Here is a 13,246-nt window from a genome sequence, read left to right as displayed (position 1 = left end):
GTCTTCAAATATTGTTGTGGACAATGAGGGGCCTTAGAGTCAAAAAGACTGAGAACTACTGCTTTAATTGTTTTTAAGCCTCTGAATCAATGTACAGATTAATGTACTACAATTTTCTGACAATATTTCCATTGCTGCAACTGATTCTGCAACACAAAGGCCATAGACCTTTAGCATGCAGGAATTTGAGTTTGCAGTCTGAACTGATGACGTGATGAGAAAGACATAATGGGAATTGCAAAACAATATACACTAACGAGACAACACATCTTCCTGTTGTGAGGACCACTGGTTGTCCACAACAGCAATGCCTTTCCAGTGTAGAATGATTGACATCTAAATTACCTTGACGAACCAATTACTTTTAATAAATTGGTTAAAAAAAATTTTAAAAACTCAAAAATCTGTTTCAAGCATACTGTATTAGTTATTAGTCAATCACTCCAATGACTCACTCACGGACTAAAACGATCCAAACTCACAACGAACAAACAACAGTACATTATTTGTACTTGAAGCTCATGAGAGTTAAAGTATAAATGCTAAAGATGCAGATTCTATGAGACTGACCTGGTTTGGGTGTAACATTAGTGGTTTTCTCTGCGTCGTCTCTGGGCATTGTTGGTGCAGTTGAGTTGGTGGTGTCTGTGTCTGGACTGGTGCTGATGTCCTGTACTTCACTGTGGTCTATTTTCAGAGGGTCTTGAGGAGGTGGTTGAACACCTTCTTCATGCACAGAATCCATGGGCTCTCCTAAAAAAAATCAACACTTGCACATTTAAGATAACCACATTCATAATGCAACTCATGCAGTCCACAGGGAATCACTCAACTCGCACTGCCTACCTGGGACCATCAAATTATGCAAATCATTTCAAAAGAAAACCTCAATTGGTTGCATTTACATACACACTCACACAAGTTTTAAATTTGTATGTCTAAATGGTATGAAATAGGTCTTGATGAGGAAGAGACTCTAGTTGCAAGCACAATTTTACGTCTTAAAACCCAACCAAAATTGTCATACACAACACTGCACAAACAAATCATGCACAGGAAAAACAAAATATGGACAAAAAGACCAAAGGAGAAGAAAACTGCGAAATATGGCTGAGATAACACATGATGCATGGATGACAGGAAGGGCATCAGGTTAATGTCTGGCCTACAGCACAGAACGCGCACCTGACAAAAACGACTGGGTTTTTCCTGCAGCTATAGCCACTGTCCTCTGAAGTATGGAAGAGAGAGGCTTTAGACGATTTTTGATATCTTCTAACAAACCTGGGATGGCAAACCAAATCAGACCAGACCACAAGATATAAGAAACAGACAGAGGCTATACCTGTAGAAAACACTGGCTTGGGGATGCAACTCTTCTTATATTGGCTCCAATTAGGACTGGGCAATATACTGAATCATATATAACCAGATATGATTTGCTGCCAATGTTAAATTAAGTGACACTGTGAAAATAAGAGTTATTTTAATGGAGAGTTCACCAGTTGGTAAGTTTGATTCCTTCAATTAATTCAAACTGTCAGTTTCACTGAATTGATTTCAAAGTGATTCAAAGATTTGTTTGTGTCATCACTCAGAAAGGTTCGTGGAAGTCATTGTTGCATTTTTCATATATTAAATGTCTCAGTATAAATATATCTGTACTGCATGTATTTATTGTTATATAGACTACATTGTTATACTTGTGCATATACAGTCAATGAAAATGATTAAATATTCCAGTGTTCATTTTGGATCTGCTTTCAATGCTGAAATTTTGAATCCTCTATTGGACAAATAAACCATCATTTCAAGCCATATCAGAGCTAATTCATAACTTAAGATAAATACTGAATATCACCAAAAGCTGTAATTTATTGGTCAGCTCAAGCTCAAAAGTAAACAATGAAGCCTCTTCGGTTTGTGGAAGGCATGCAAGTCACACATTTTATGCTATTTTCTGTCAATGTTAGAAAGTAATGAAGAGCTTTGTCAAATTAGTTTACGAAACACGGACAAAATAAACATCCAACATAGCATCCAGCTTCATGCGTGTGGATCTTGGCATTGTTGTGTGAATGTTGGGCCTAAATCACCACCAGCAACCTGATATCCAGTAAATGGTGCTCACCTTCATGGTGACCCTCATCATGCTGCTCTACTGGCATCTCTCCTTTGGAGAGGAACCTATTCACTTTCTTCAAGGTCTTTTTGTGAGTCTTCGATGGATGGAAGTTCAAAGCATGGCACCTTCATAAAACAAGTACAGCAGCACAGTAATATATAAAGAGAGTGAAAAGGACACGTAACATATTTTACATGTTGCAATGCAAACTGTTCATTAGCATTTCTGAGCTGCAATATATACATTTAACTATCAGATATTAATTTTATTATACCTCAGAGTATCCTACTGTATATAGTCAAAAAAAAAAATTTGATTCATTTACCTGATGGTGTACTGTGGGCAGCATGTCTTATTCATAACAGGTTTGTAAACATATTTGCCACTTCTAAAAAAAAAAAAAAAAAGGGGGAGATCAATTTTATTTAAATATAATATAATTAAAATTTAGGCACACACAAACCAATGATTATCATAAATAATCATAAATGATTAATGGCCATTTATGCAGGGCTCACTACTAACTATACATTCAAATTGTTATAATAAATGATCGTTCATTTAAACTGAGCATATTTTATATAAATTGTCATTTAATGTTTTTTTTTTTTTTTTTTTCATTTATTTGAAAATGTACACTGTTTTTTTTTTTTTTTTTTGCTGAATATTGCACTCAAATAGATCACATCAAGTCCAGAAAAATGGTCTAGAATGATGGCTTCAGGCAGTGTGCCTGTCAAGTGCACAAAAACCCATCTGTCTGGTTGTAAGAGGTCTGTGAGACAGCTCAGGGAGTATGTCTGATTCGGTCACTGTGTTAAGCTCATTACACTGACCAGACTATTGCATCCTGTTCATGTGTAATAGTGTTTCCTGCTAAGACATTATGCAAGAAAACCTATTTATGCAGCACATGATTTAAAGTCAGAAGACTATATTTTGAAACACGCAGTTCAGAGGTCAGACAATAATAAGATCGGCACCTTCTCCAGCCTCTGTCGATGAGATCTTGGTAGTCCTGCACTGTCATAGTATGGGACCACATGCCTAGAGAGAGAACAACAGCATTTAGAACATACAACACAAACTTAGGATCAACCTCTTAAATAAAGCCATGCACGATCACTTGAACACTTAAGAAGCTGTGTGTGCATGCACCACAGCAGGAGGGCATCTGATGCCTGTGTTATATCCATGTGTACTGTAGATATGAGAGCCAAATGGACCCCTGACAGCAAATCTCTGTGACACACCGTTCACAAAGGGAAATGTTTCCTTTGACGTCATGGAGAATTAAGCTCCCACACAAGGACAAGTACAGGACATCAGTCCTCAAACTCTGAGAATCCTCTCAGTTTTTGGCTGTGGGGTTAAGATGTCTCTTTATCTAGATTGAGCTATAACGCATTTAATGAAAACAGTGAGGAGATCTTTGACACGCAGAAGATTAAAGAGACTCCTGTCACTGCCTCGTGGATTAAAGACATAATTATCAAAACCATACAATACTGACAAGACATTTTAATAAAGATGCATATCCACAACTAAAAATGAGTGACTGATACCATACATTTGTCAAAGCAAAATGGCCATATCAATAACAAGAGGGCAGGCTGATATATAAATGTGGTTATAGGCTAAAATAATTGTCACTTGAGACATACACATAGGCCTATACATCCATTTTTTATATAATTTTTACTGAAAATTTACAAAAAATATTTGAAAACAAAGTTAGACTTGGTAGATTTTGGAAAGATTTTGGACACAAGGGGGTGCTAATGCTTCTTTTAATCTGCTGAACAGGAATGGTTCAGGTACAATCAGTACATTTATAACCATTAAAAAATCCTGTATCAATAAATGGAGTTTTCCATTTATTGATTTTGAGTGATAATAAAGTCGAAATCTTTCAATGCATGATATTAGTACATCAGCCAATATTTTTATTGTTATTGTTTTGTTTTTACATTCAGGCATTTTTTTAAGCATCATGATAGATGTTTTTTTGCAGATGGTTTGTATTTACTTGAATTGTCCACATCACTTACAGATAGTTTTCCGGGTTGCGTCCATTGCTGGTGCGGCTGAGAAGGGTCTGCTGTCATTAAACAGTGCGAGAGCGGCCTCTAGTGGTTGAAAACATTGACAGCACGTGCTATTTGTTTAGACACGTGATACTGCACGCTGAACAGAGCGGGAAACTTCAGACGCGGATTTAAATGCAGCCGACAGAAAATCCTGCCACGCCACAGAGCGCCATTCACATAGTTTTCCTTTAAATTACATTATACTGGTCCCGAATCGTTGTTAATGTACATACTGAATTGTGTATTGTGCATTTTCAGCAAAACTTTTGTCTTTCTGTGGCTCTAATAAAGTCTGTGTGCTTCATTTATAGAGCTATAATATAGCTCACGCTTTCTCTTTCCGTTTGCTCCGTTTTTTAAACACAGACTCATCCATGCCAAATTCACTCAGTCATTTATTTACTTTATAACAGTAAATAAATATCGGTTCTGCATATCGGTTATCGGGCACATAAACACACAAATAATTGGTATCGGTATCGGTTATAAAATATCAATATCGGTCGATCACTAGCTATAGCCTTTGTGTATATATTTAAAGATGTGCATCTTTAAGCATGACAGTTTAAATGAAATGGTAACACTTTAAAATAAGAGTCCATTTGTAGCATTAAGATTAATGAAAGCTGTGTAAGTATTGTTCCTTGTTAGAGTGTGTTAATTTCAACATTTACTATTACTATTATTATTTTTACTACTACTACTAGTATGGTTCAGTACTGGTTTTGTTAATAAAGCACTATTTTAGTTTTTGTTCAGTATCAATTTTAAAACAATCGGTTAATTAATCGGTATCGGCCAGTGTGGTCCAACCTAGCTATTGGTATCGGCAAAATCCACTATCGGTCGACCTCTAATCAGAAGGGTCAGATTATTGTCATGCTAATGTTAGTATTATTAATATATTATTTTAGTCCTTGTTAATATTTTTAATTTATAATGCTTTTAATGTTTTTAAGATATTATATATTAATGATTTGATTTTTTTGTTCATTTTAATTTATTTAAAGCTTTAGTCATTTTGTTTTGTGTTTGTCAATTTTATTAGTTTATGATCTACATGAATATGTCTATGTAGTTTTATTGTTTATTATTTTTGCCACACCTTTTCTGTAATCTAGAGCTTTCCCTTTTTAAAGAGCATGCTTTATTCAAATAAGAAAAGGTGGGTAAGTGAATAGTCTTTTAAACGTTAAACATAATAGAAGTGAACAGCTTTTGATGAATACATCTGCAAAATGTGAATGTAAATTAACAAGAAATGTATTAATACTTCCTGAAACCAGGCCAGGAAAAGCAGGCACTCACTTTTGAGCTCTACAGAAGCCAGGCCGACAGTTCTCAGAACAAAAACAAACAGGCGATTCAATAGAACAGAACACGACACAATCCAGAAACAGCCATTAAGCGACATAAGTCAGATCACCACAACAAAAACAACAAGAGGTTTGTTTTTACCTGACTTATCATACATTAATCTAACCAATACGAGGGCACCTGTTTTTCATCGCACAATAGCCCCTGATTTGGGTTTGAGGCAGATAAACAAGCCCTAAAAAGGGGGGTAATCATCTCAAACACAATGCATGATCTCCACATCCAAAAAAACAAGACATCACTGGCAAACAGTTCAGGCCTAGAGCACCACACAACAGTTCGTCTGTGCCCTGAAATCGGCTTCGCTGATTCAGTACAACACACCATCCCAATGCCCTACTCAAAGTAATAATCAAGTAAAATAATTCAATAGAATCTGCTCTGAACATTGTCTTAATAAAACACTCACAAACAGGTTTTGAGAGTGCTAGCATTTCAGTCGCAGGTCATAAAGTATCTTATTATAATTTCAAGTGGTCCTAATTTGGGGATGTAAGAACAGGTATGGCAATACAGCCTAATGTGTTTATTAAACTTTCTCTCACACAGGCTCACACATTCAGAGCCGTTCACAATCAATTAACACTTTAAATTTATTATCTACTGTTGATGAATTATAATAACTAGGTGTTAATATTGTAATATGCGACAGAGTGAGTTGTGTGAGTGCATATTTTATCTGCCTCATCGTTTTGAATGAGCAGCCAGTAACAGTTAAACATAGACATTTCAAAATAAGAGTCCAAATTTATTTCATTAAAAGTTGAAAATCATTCATTAAGTACTTTTTCCTGGTTAATACTGTTATTTTGTATCTAGCATTTAAAATACTTAAATTGTAACAAATTAAATGTCTACTTATATTTGTTGCACTCATGCAATCATAATTTTGCAACAGAAGCATGTGTCTGACGGGATTCAGGCTGTGTGTCTTCTCTGGGTTAAGCATTAGCCCGGTATAATGCAATCTCATTGCATAAATTTGATTGGAGAGCGATAAAGTGAAAGGTTTAAGACAAGTCATTCACCTCTATATAGTTATGCCAGTCCTTATATCATCCAGCACCAGCTTTTCCTGCATTTCCACTAAGTGCTGATCTTTATGGTAACTGATTAGTATACTTTGCAAAGAAAAGTTACACACAACATTAATTCAGCACAAATAAGAGAAAGCTGTATTGTTCAAAAGTCAAGGTGAAACCAAGATTGATCCGATTTACTATCTCAGACTTATTATTCATGATGCATTAGTGCACATTACACACAAAAAAAAAGATTAAGAAGATGAACGTGCATCAATGAATGCACTGCTGAAAAGTACAAGATAATGTAGACTTATTGTAAATGATGAAGTGGTTCATATTACTCAAAAAAAAAGTCTTCGTATTTAAAAGCATCAAATTTTCATGCTGACTTTGAAAGGTTCAGGAACTTGCTTTCACTTTCAAATATTTTGGCAATCAGTTAAACTATTCTCCTACATGGCAGGACTGAAATGGGTCGTGGGGGCCTATCAGTTAAAGACAGAGCCCCCAAAGATGTGAAGTTACTGAGACCATCACCAAATTTATGCAGGTCACTAAAATAGACAAAGCCAAACGAAAGTAATCAAACGTCTCTTAACGGTCCCATCGTGATAGCTTCCAGCCACGTCAGGATTAGCATCAGAGGCACGCTTCCTTCTTCTGGTTTTCCACATTATGTGGCATGGAGCAGATTACCAGGATCAGATTATCTCCAGCACGTTCATTCATAGACAAGCTCGCCCCCTATTTATACCCAACTTTCCCACTATTACAACAATGCAGCCTGGCAATCCTTGTTCATCTGTTTACAGCACCAGTTCTACAGTGAGCCGTCAACATCAGCATCATGCTTAGGGGGTCCATGAGAAAACATGAAAAATGTCAAAATAAATTATTTACTAAATAAAATAAGAAAAGATTTAAAAACAGATTAAATATAATCAAATAAGTTATCCAAAACTATCAAACACTTAAATAATTAAATTAAATACAATACTATAACAATCCTATAATAAGCACACAAAAAAACATCATAATGTAACTTATTTTAGACGTGATTATAATATTAATTTTTCATAGTATAACTTGGGTCTTAACGCATGGGTGTTCCCTCGCACAAGGATAATCATTGGGGATCTGTGGCATCTAGAAGATTGCAAATTCATCATTTCATAAACTTATTTAAACCTGTACTTGATTATCTAATTTGTATCAAATATGCACTTTATTATCATTTTGAATGCACTTGTTACAACACACAGTTCCTGTAAAGATCTGGGCTGTTAAACCCATTGCAAAAAGACATGTCACCGGTCCAGGCAGGGATGAACAAACATGACCAGGCCTCTGCTATTCCTTCACATCAAGAAATCATTTATATCTTCTATGTTTTAAAAAATATTCCTTTGAAGTTGCAAACTGACACATTTCAATGTGAGGAAACGTTTGGCTGACAGCTGACCGGGTTTACTATCCACCACAGATAATGAAACCATCGTGCTTTTTTAATGGATTACACAATGAAATACTTTAAACAACCCATTTGGAACAATATAACTAATACTTTAATATAATTAAGCGTCTCAACATTTCACAAATCATGCTTACCAGTTGATGAAACCGTTAAACGCTAACGTAAGTCAAAGCAGACTGTCAGGACACCGGCTTCCCTCAAATGTTCTATCAATTCACTGAAGATTTACCACCAGCCACCGGTAACACATTAACATCCACTCACCGTGTGAGAAATTGCCGTTTTCATGTTTACAGTAACCGCAGCGATAGCCGTCATCTCCCCCGAAATACTCCACTATACTGTACGACCCACCCGCTGCCATTTCCACGCTCCCTCATCAGAAACATATTATAAAGGAACCCTACTATTGGAAAGGCCTGCGTCATGAATATTAATTACGCTGCATGACGTTCTCACATTGCGCGTCTCTGATTGGTCTGACATGCTGAAACCCCGCCGTTAGTAGGTAGGCGCTTGAAAACCTAAATAAATTATTAATATTAATGAGGTGACGTGATTGGACGTCCCAAAAAGACGAGGAAGCAACGTCAGCAGAACACAATTAATATTAACGAACAAAATATTTCGCCGTGTATGATTCGATTTTAAACGCAGTTTTACATAAGCACTGATTTACTCTACATTTCCTGTTGTGGTAAAAGCCCCCTAAAAAAAAGCAATAAAACATTTATGATTCAAAACTATCGTTTTGAACGCTTCCAAAATACTGTAACTTGCCTTGTTCATATTCACAAAAATGGAGTGTACACGAAAATGACAATGATATTGTGTTTTGTAATTTACTTGTTTGTTTTGTGTATACGTTATACCATGCAGCTTCACTTACCGTATGAAGCTTTACCTCCTGCATTTCCACAGTAGCCACAGCGATATCCACACTTTACACCTTTGAGCTCCACTATGGAGTACATTTCCCGAGGTATCCGTCTTGCTGACGTCTATAGTATATGCCATGCAAAACTGTCTCTGTAGTGTTAAAAAGGTGCACTGTGAAATCCCCCTCTCAGACAACGCTGGCAGTATGTTTATGTGCAGCCAGTGATGGCGCATTCAAAACATCAGGCAACACGCAGGCTGAGGTGAAGTGTGATTCACATTTGTGCGTGTTATAAGTTAAACTAAAATTACATCAATGAAAACTAAATATCCCTAAAGGACCGAAAACGGAGAGATAGGACAGCTCTACAAAATAAGAACATGTTCGAAGGATTGGAGATGTTTTCATAGCCACTAGAGGGCGGTGCATGCACTGTTGTGGAACGTATTATAACTTTATTCCCTTTTTAAAAATATCTTTTTTAAGTATTTAAAAAAATACTTGGAAATTTAAATGATTCATATTATTATAATATGTTGCACTTATTTTGTCTACAATACGTATATTGTGAGTATGAAATCATCCCAATAAAGTACTTTAAAAATAGTTTTGGAAAAAGACGTTTCCTCCTGTGTTTATAACTTTAACAATAGATTATTTTAGTTGGTTATAGCTGTGCGTATCAACCACCACCAGGTGGCAAAGTCGTTTAAAAAAAACGAATGTGGCCGAACAATTCCGACAAAATCCGAGGTAAACCGAACACCAACCGAGCGTGCGTAACAGACTTCGAAAGCGGAGCCGAATGCGACCGAAAGAATCCGAAGACTGCCGAGCTTGGACGACGCCCCAGCTGGGAAACAGTTCGTGGGTTGCCTATCAACCGCTCATACACCGGCCCGACCCATCACAGCCATGCTAGGGCTTGTTGAGTGTCACTCAGCAAGCGTACAGATGAGACACTAACAGAATGATGGACTAATCCTCGGCATTTTGTTTTTCCGATCACTATTAAATCGTTTTGAGCAAATGCCGACCTGGAATTTTGAGAGTATTACGGTTATTTTGGGATATTACTGAAGTAGCTAGCCGAGAGCTAAGTTACTTTGGCGTTGACCACTGCGGCCAGGTGAGTTAGCTTAACTTGTACCATCTAAACTAACTAGTTTACGCGTTGTCAGTCTGATAATTGTGTTGTCTAGTAGAAATAAACTTATAAAAAATGTCAAATAATTTAAACATGCTGATGAGAAATCACCCCGCTTAAGTGGCTAACAGTTCGGCTAGGTCGCATTAGCTGTAGCTAAGTATTTAACTTTATTCATAAGTATTTTTTTTTTAAAGATAGATCGATACATAATTACTTGTTATATATCTTTAATAATGACTAAATATAGTAGTCTCACTCACAACAACCGGACTATAGCTACCATGGTTATTTTGATGTTAGTTGGCAGCATGTGTTGATTAGCCTCTACTTATTTAGCTGCAGCTGTTTTTCTAAAAGTCTAGTAAATGTTGATGGGATTTGCTGTGGTTAATATTGAGTTGGAGGTGATATAATGTGGCATAGCTAATCTGCCGATTAGTGTCAGTCCTCTCCAGTATCATGACAGAGTATGGTGCACTCTAGTGACACATATTCTGATCCATTTGACTAGATTATGACTAGGGCTTTATGAAGGGATCTAAACCAAAGGTGATTTAATGTTTTGTTTTTTAATTTTACATATGAATACCGAATCAAACAGTTTAAAGCAGGGGGTTGAAATTGGGGTCTGTAAGAAAATATAAATAAATAATAAAAACCAAACTAAATCAACCAGTAAGTAAATATGATAAAACATTTTATTGATTTAAATAAATAATACATTTAACAGTGTAGTACTTTTATAGTGGGTAGAATAATAAGTAATAGAAACTAAATATTTTCCAAATAATATCTGACACATATTTAACATTTTAATTTTTCACAGTATGAATTGGATCTTTATACATTGGACATATATAGCTGCATTTTAGATTTTAAGATTAAGTAATTATATTTGGCAGTCATGGCATTTACAAGATGGAAAACCCCTGGTAAAGACTGGAATAAAAATAGAAGTTGTAAATAAAGTTATTAAAGTTTACCAGAGTACGGTTCACAAGAAAATATGATTTCAGTCTATCCACTAAAAAAATCTCATCTTTAATTCAATGTTACTTGCCATTTCTTGATAAATATTTGTCAAATTTACAGTACTAGCAATTTCTGTGAAAAAAAAAAGTCAAAATTGTTTCACCACCAACTTTTCAGCGTTGAGCGATCAGAAAAGCTTAATAATGTAGTTTTGTGTCCTAATTAGTTACTTTGACTTCTTAATCTATGGCATGTTTCAGAACGAAATCACTTTTAACCAGCAGCATTTTACTTGTTTTGTGCCTTGAGTTTAACAAGTTGTTTATTAGTGTTCCACTGACTCTGTGATATGTTAAAACTTTACAAAACCTTCAATCTGCCAAGTTTGATTATCCTGTGGCAAATCACTCAGTTGCTGTTGTAGTAGCAGAAGGTTGCTCAATGTTTTCTGCTGCTGCTCTGTGATCCTTGCGTTTGGCCTCCGGCGCAGCTTAGCGCAACGAAAATCAATATATTGAGCTCATTGGTGTCTTGGAGATGGCTTCTAGAAATTGGATACAGTTTTAAAACTGTTTCAGTGCATTTTAAAATGATAAAGGCTTCACTCCAAGTTTAATATTGTCTCTGGAGTCAGAATGCAGCTTACCCTTTGGGCTTGGCTGCAGTTTATGAAATGAGGAGAATGTCAGATCTTCCAAAGCTCCTTTCAACCAGGTCTTGTTCAGCAACGCAACAGCTGCTCCTGGGACTCACCATATGTTCCATTTGTCACACCTCACATCCTGTCTTCTCCCTGCATGGTATAGCAAACAAGATTCAAATGTACTGCCTCCATGTGAGCCCTAGTGATGTTGCCCTCGAGCTTTATTAGTAGTCAATGGCAGTTACTAATATCAAGAGCCCAGAGCAAAAGACAGACCATGCTCTATTTGCTGACTCAAAATAAACACTTATTTACATTAGCATCGAATTCACTACATTTTGTAAGCATAAATTATTGTATTTTTTAAAAGACTGTAAAATGCTATGATGAAATCCTGTTGGTTAATGGTACTGACAGAGATATAAAACACTAATGGGACATAAAATACTGTTAAATGTGCAATTTTTGTTAATGAAAAATAACAAGTCATCTTATAAGTTACAGTGGATAAAAAAAAACGTAATTTGACATTGCCAGAATTATCTGTAACACTTCACCTTTGCCACCTGTGTTTTTATGGTGTTTGTCAGTATCATAAAGGTACAAAATACTGTATATTAGTAGTACTTTGATCTATTAACATTATATCAGTAATCTGTCATTGAATTTTTTTTTTTACCTAATTTGGTATCTTTGAAACGGCTTGTAAATCTGTTATTATGCTATATTTATTATCAGCAAATCTTGGATTCAATCTTTTTGTCAATTTGTCTTCTTTTAGTTAGCACAGGTTTTGTATTTCTTTTAGGAACTGATTGATTGTAGGCCTCATTGATCTGAGCTTATGCACCACAGTTTTGGAGTGGGAAAAAAAAGCATTATTTGTGGATAATTTTGGCAACGTTTACTCAAGGTGCATAAACTCAATGAGGCTTACGATCAATCGTTTCCTAAAAGAAATACAACACCTGTGCTAATCGAAAGAAAACAAGTTGATAGAAGATTTCAATCAAGATTTGCTAATAATAAATAGGAGCATGATGAAAATAATGTATATTAGGGCTGAACGATTTTGGAAAATAATCTAATTGCGATTTTTTTTTTTTTACGATTGCGATTTAATATGCAATTATTTTTTAAAGCTTGTTATGTTCTGTATTATTCAACAAAGACAAGCTATAAATCATTGTATAGTATGACCAACAAAATATTAGATAGATTAAACGTAAATGTTCTTTTCTGTAGGCCAGGCCTATATGTTACGATGAAATTAGGTGATGCATGAATTGATATGAATGACATTTTTAACAACTACAACCACAGTATATTGACTGATTTGTTGAACTTCCAACCTTGTAAGTATGTAATAATTATGACAACATAAAGCTCTGACAAATAAGCCTGGTCAGTAACAAATCACACAAACTAAAGTAGATTGCAGAAATATAAAAACAAATCTGTTGCTTTACCACACTACTTTAGGTAATTCAAAGTCACTGTAATAAACATA

At 35.5% G+C, this 13,246-nt stretch overlaps 1 protein-coding gene across 7 annotated transcripts in view; it reads right to left on the bottom strand.

Moving 5' to 3' along the window:
* The window catches only part of LOC107679187 (arginyl-tRNA--protein transferase 1-like), a 98,951-nt gene extending 89,598 nt beyond the window's left edge, over positions 1-9,353 (bottom strand). For 6 of the 7 annotated variants that reach the window (XM_016474700.1, XM_016474699.1, XM_016474695.1 and 3 more), the window contains exons 1-5: positions 8,356-8,496; positions 3,109-3,172; positions 2,451-2,513; positions 2,132-2,250; positions 571-753 (exon numbers count right to left, since the gene is read on the bottom strand). In XM_016474700.1, coding sequence (XP_016330186.1) covers positions 571-753; positions 2,132-2,250; positions 2,451-2,513; positions 3,109-3,172; positions 8,356-8,455 — 529 coding nt within the window. In that variant the 5' untranslated portion in view covers positions 8,456-8,496. Of the gene's footprint in view, positions 1-570; positions 754-2,131; positions 2,251-2,450; positions 2,514-3,108; positions 3,173-8,355; positions 8,497-8,980 lie in introns of those variants that run through there. The other variant, XM_016474697.1, reaches the window with a different exon arrangement.
* Between the last annotated feature and the right edge of the window lie 3,893 nt (positions 9,354-13,246).

This window comes from Sinocyclocheilus anshuiensis, unplaced genomic scaffold (assembly GCF_001515605.1).
Source record: "Sinocyclocheilus anshuiensis isolate Anshui unplaced genomic scaffold, SAMN03320099.WGS_v1.1 scaffold300, whole genome shotgun sequence".
Classification (NCBI taxonomy): domain Eukaryota; kingdom Metazoa; phylum Chordata; class Actinopteri; order Cypriniformes; family Cyprinidae; genus Sinocyclocheilus; species Sinocyclocheilus anshuiensis.
This window is presented reverse-complemented; position numbering and strand designations above follow the sequence as displayed.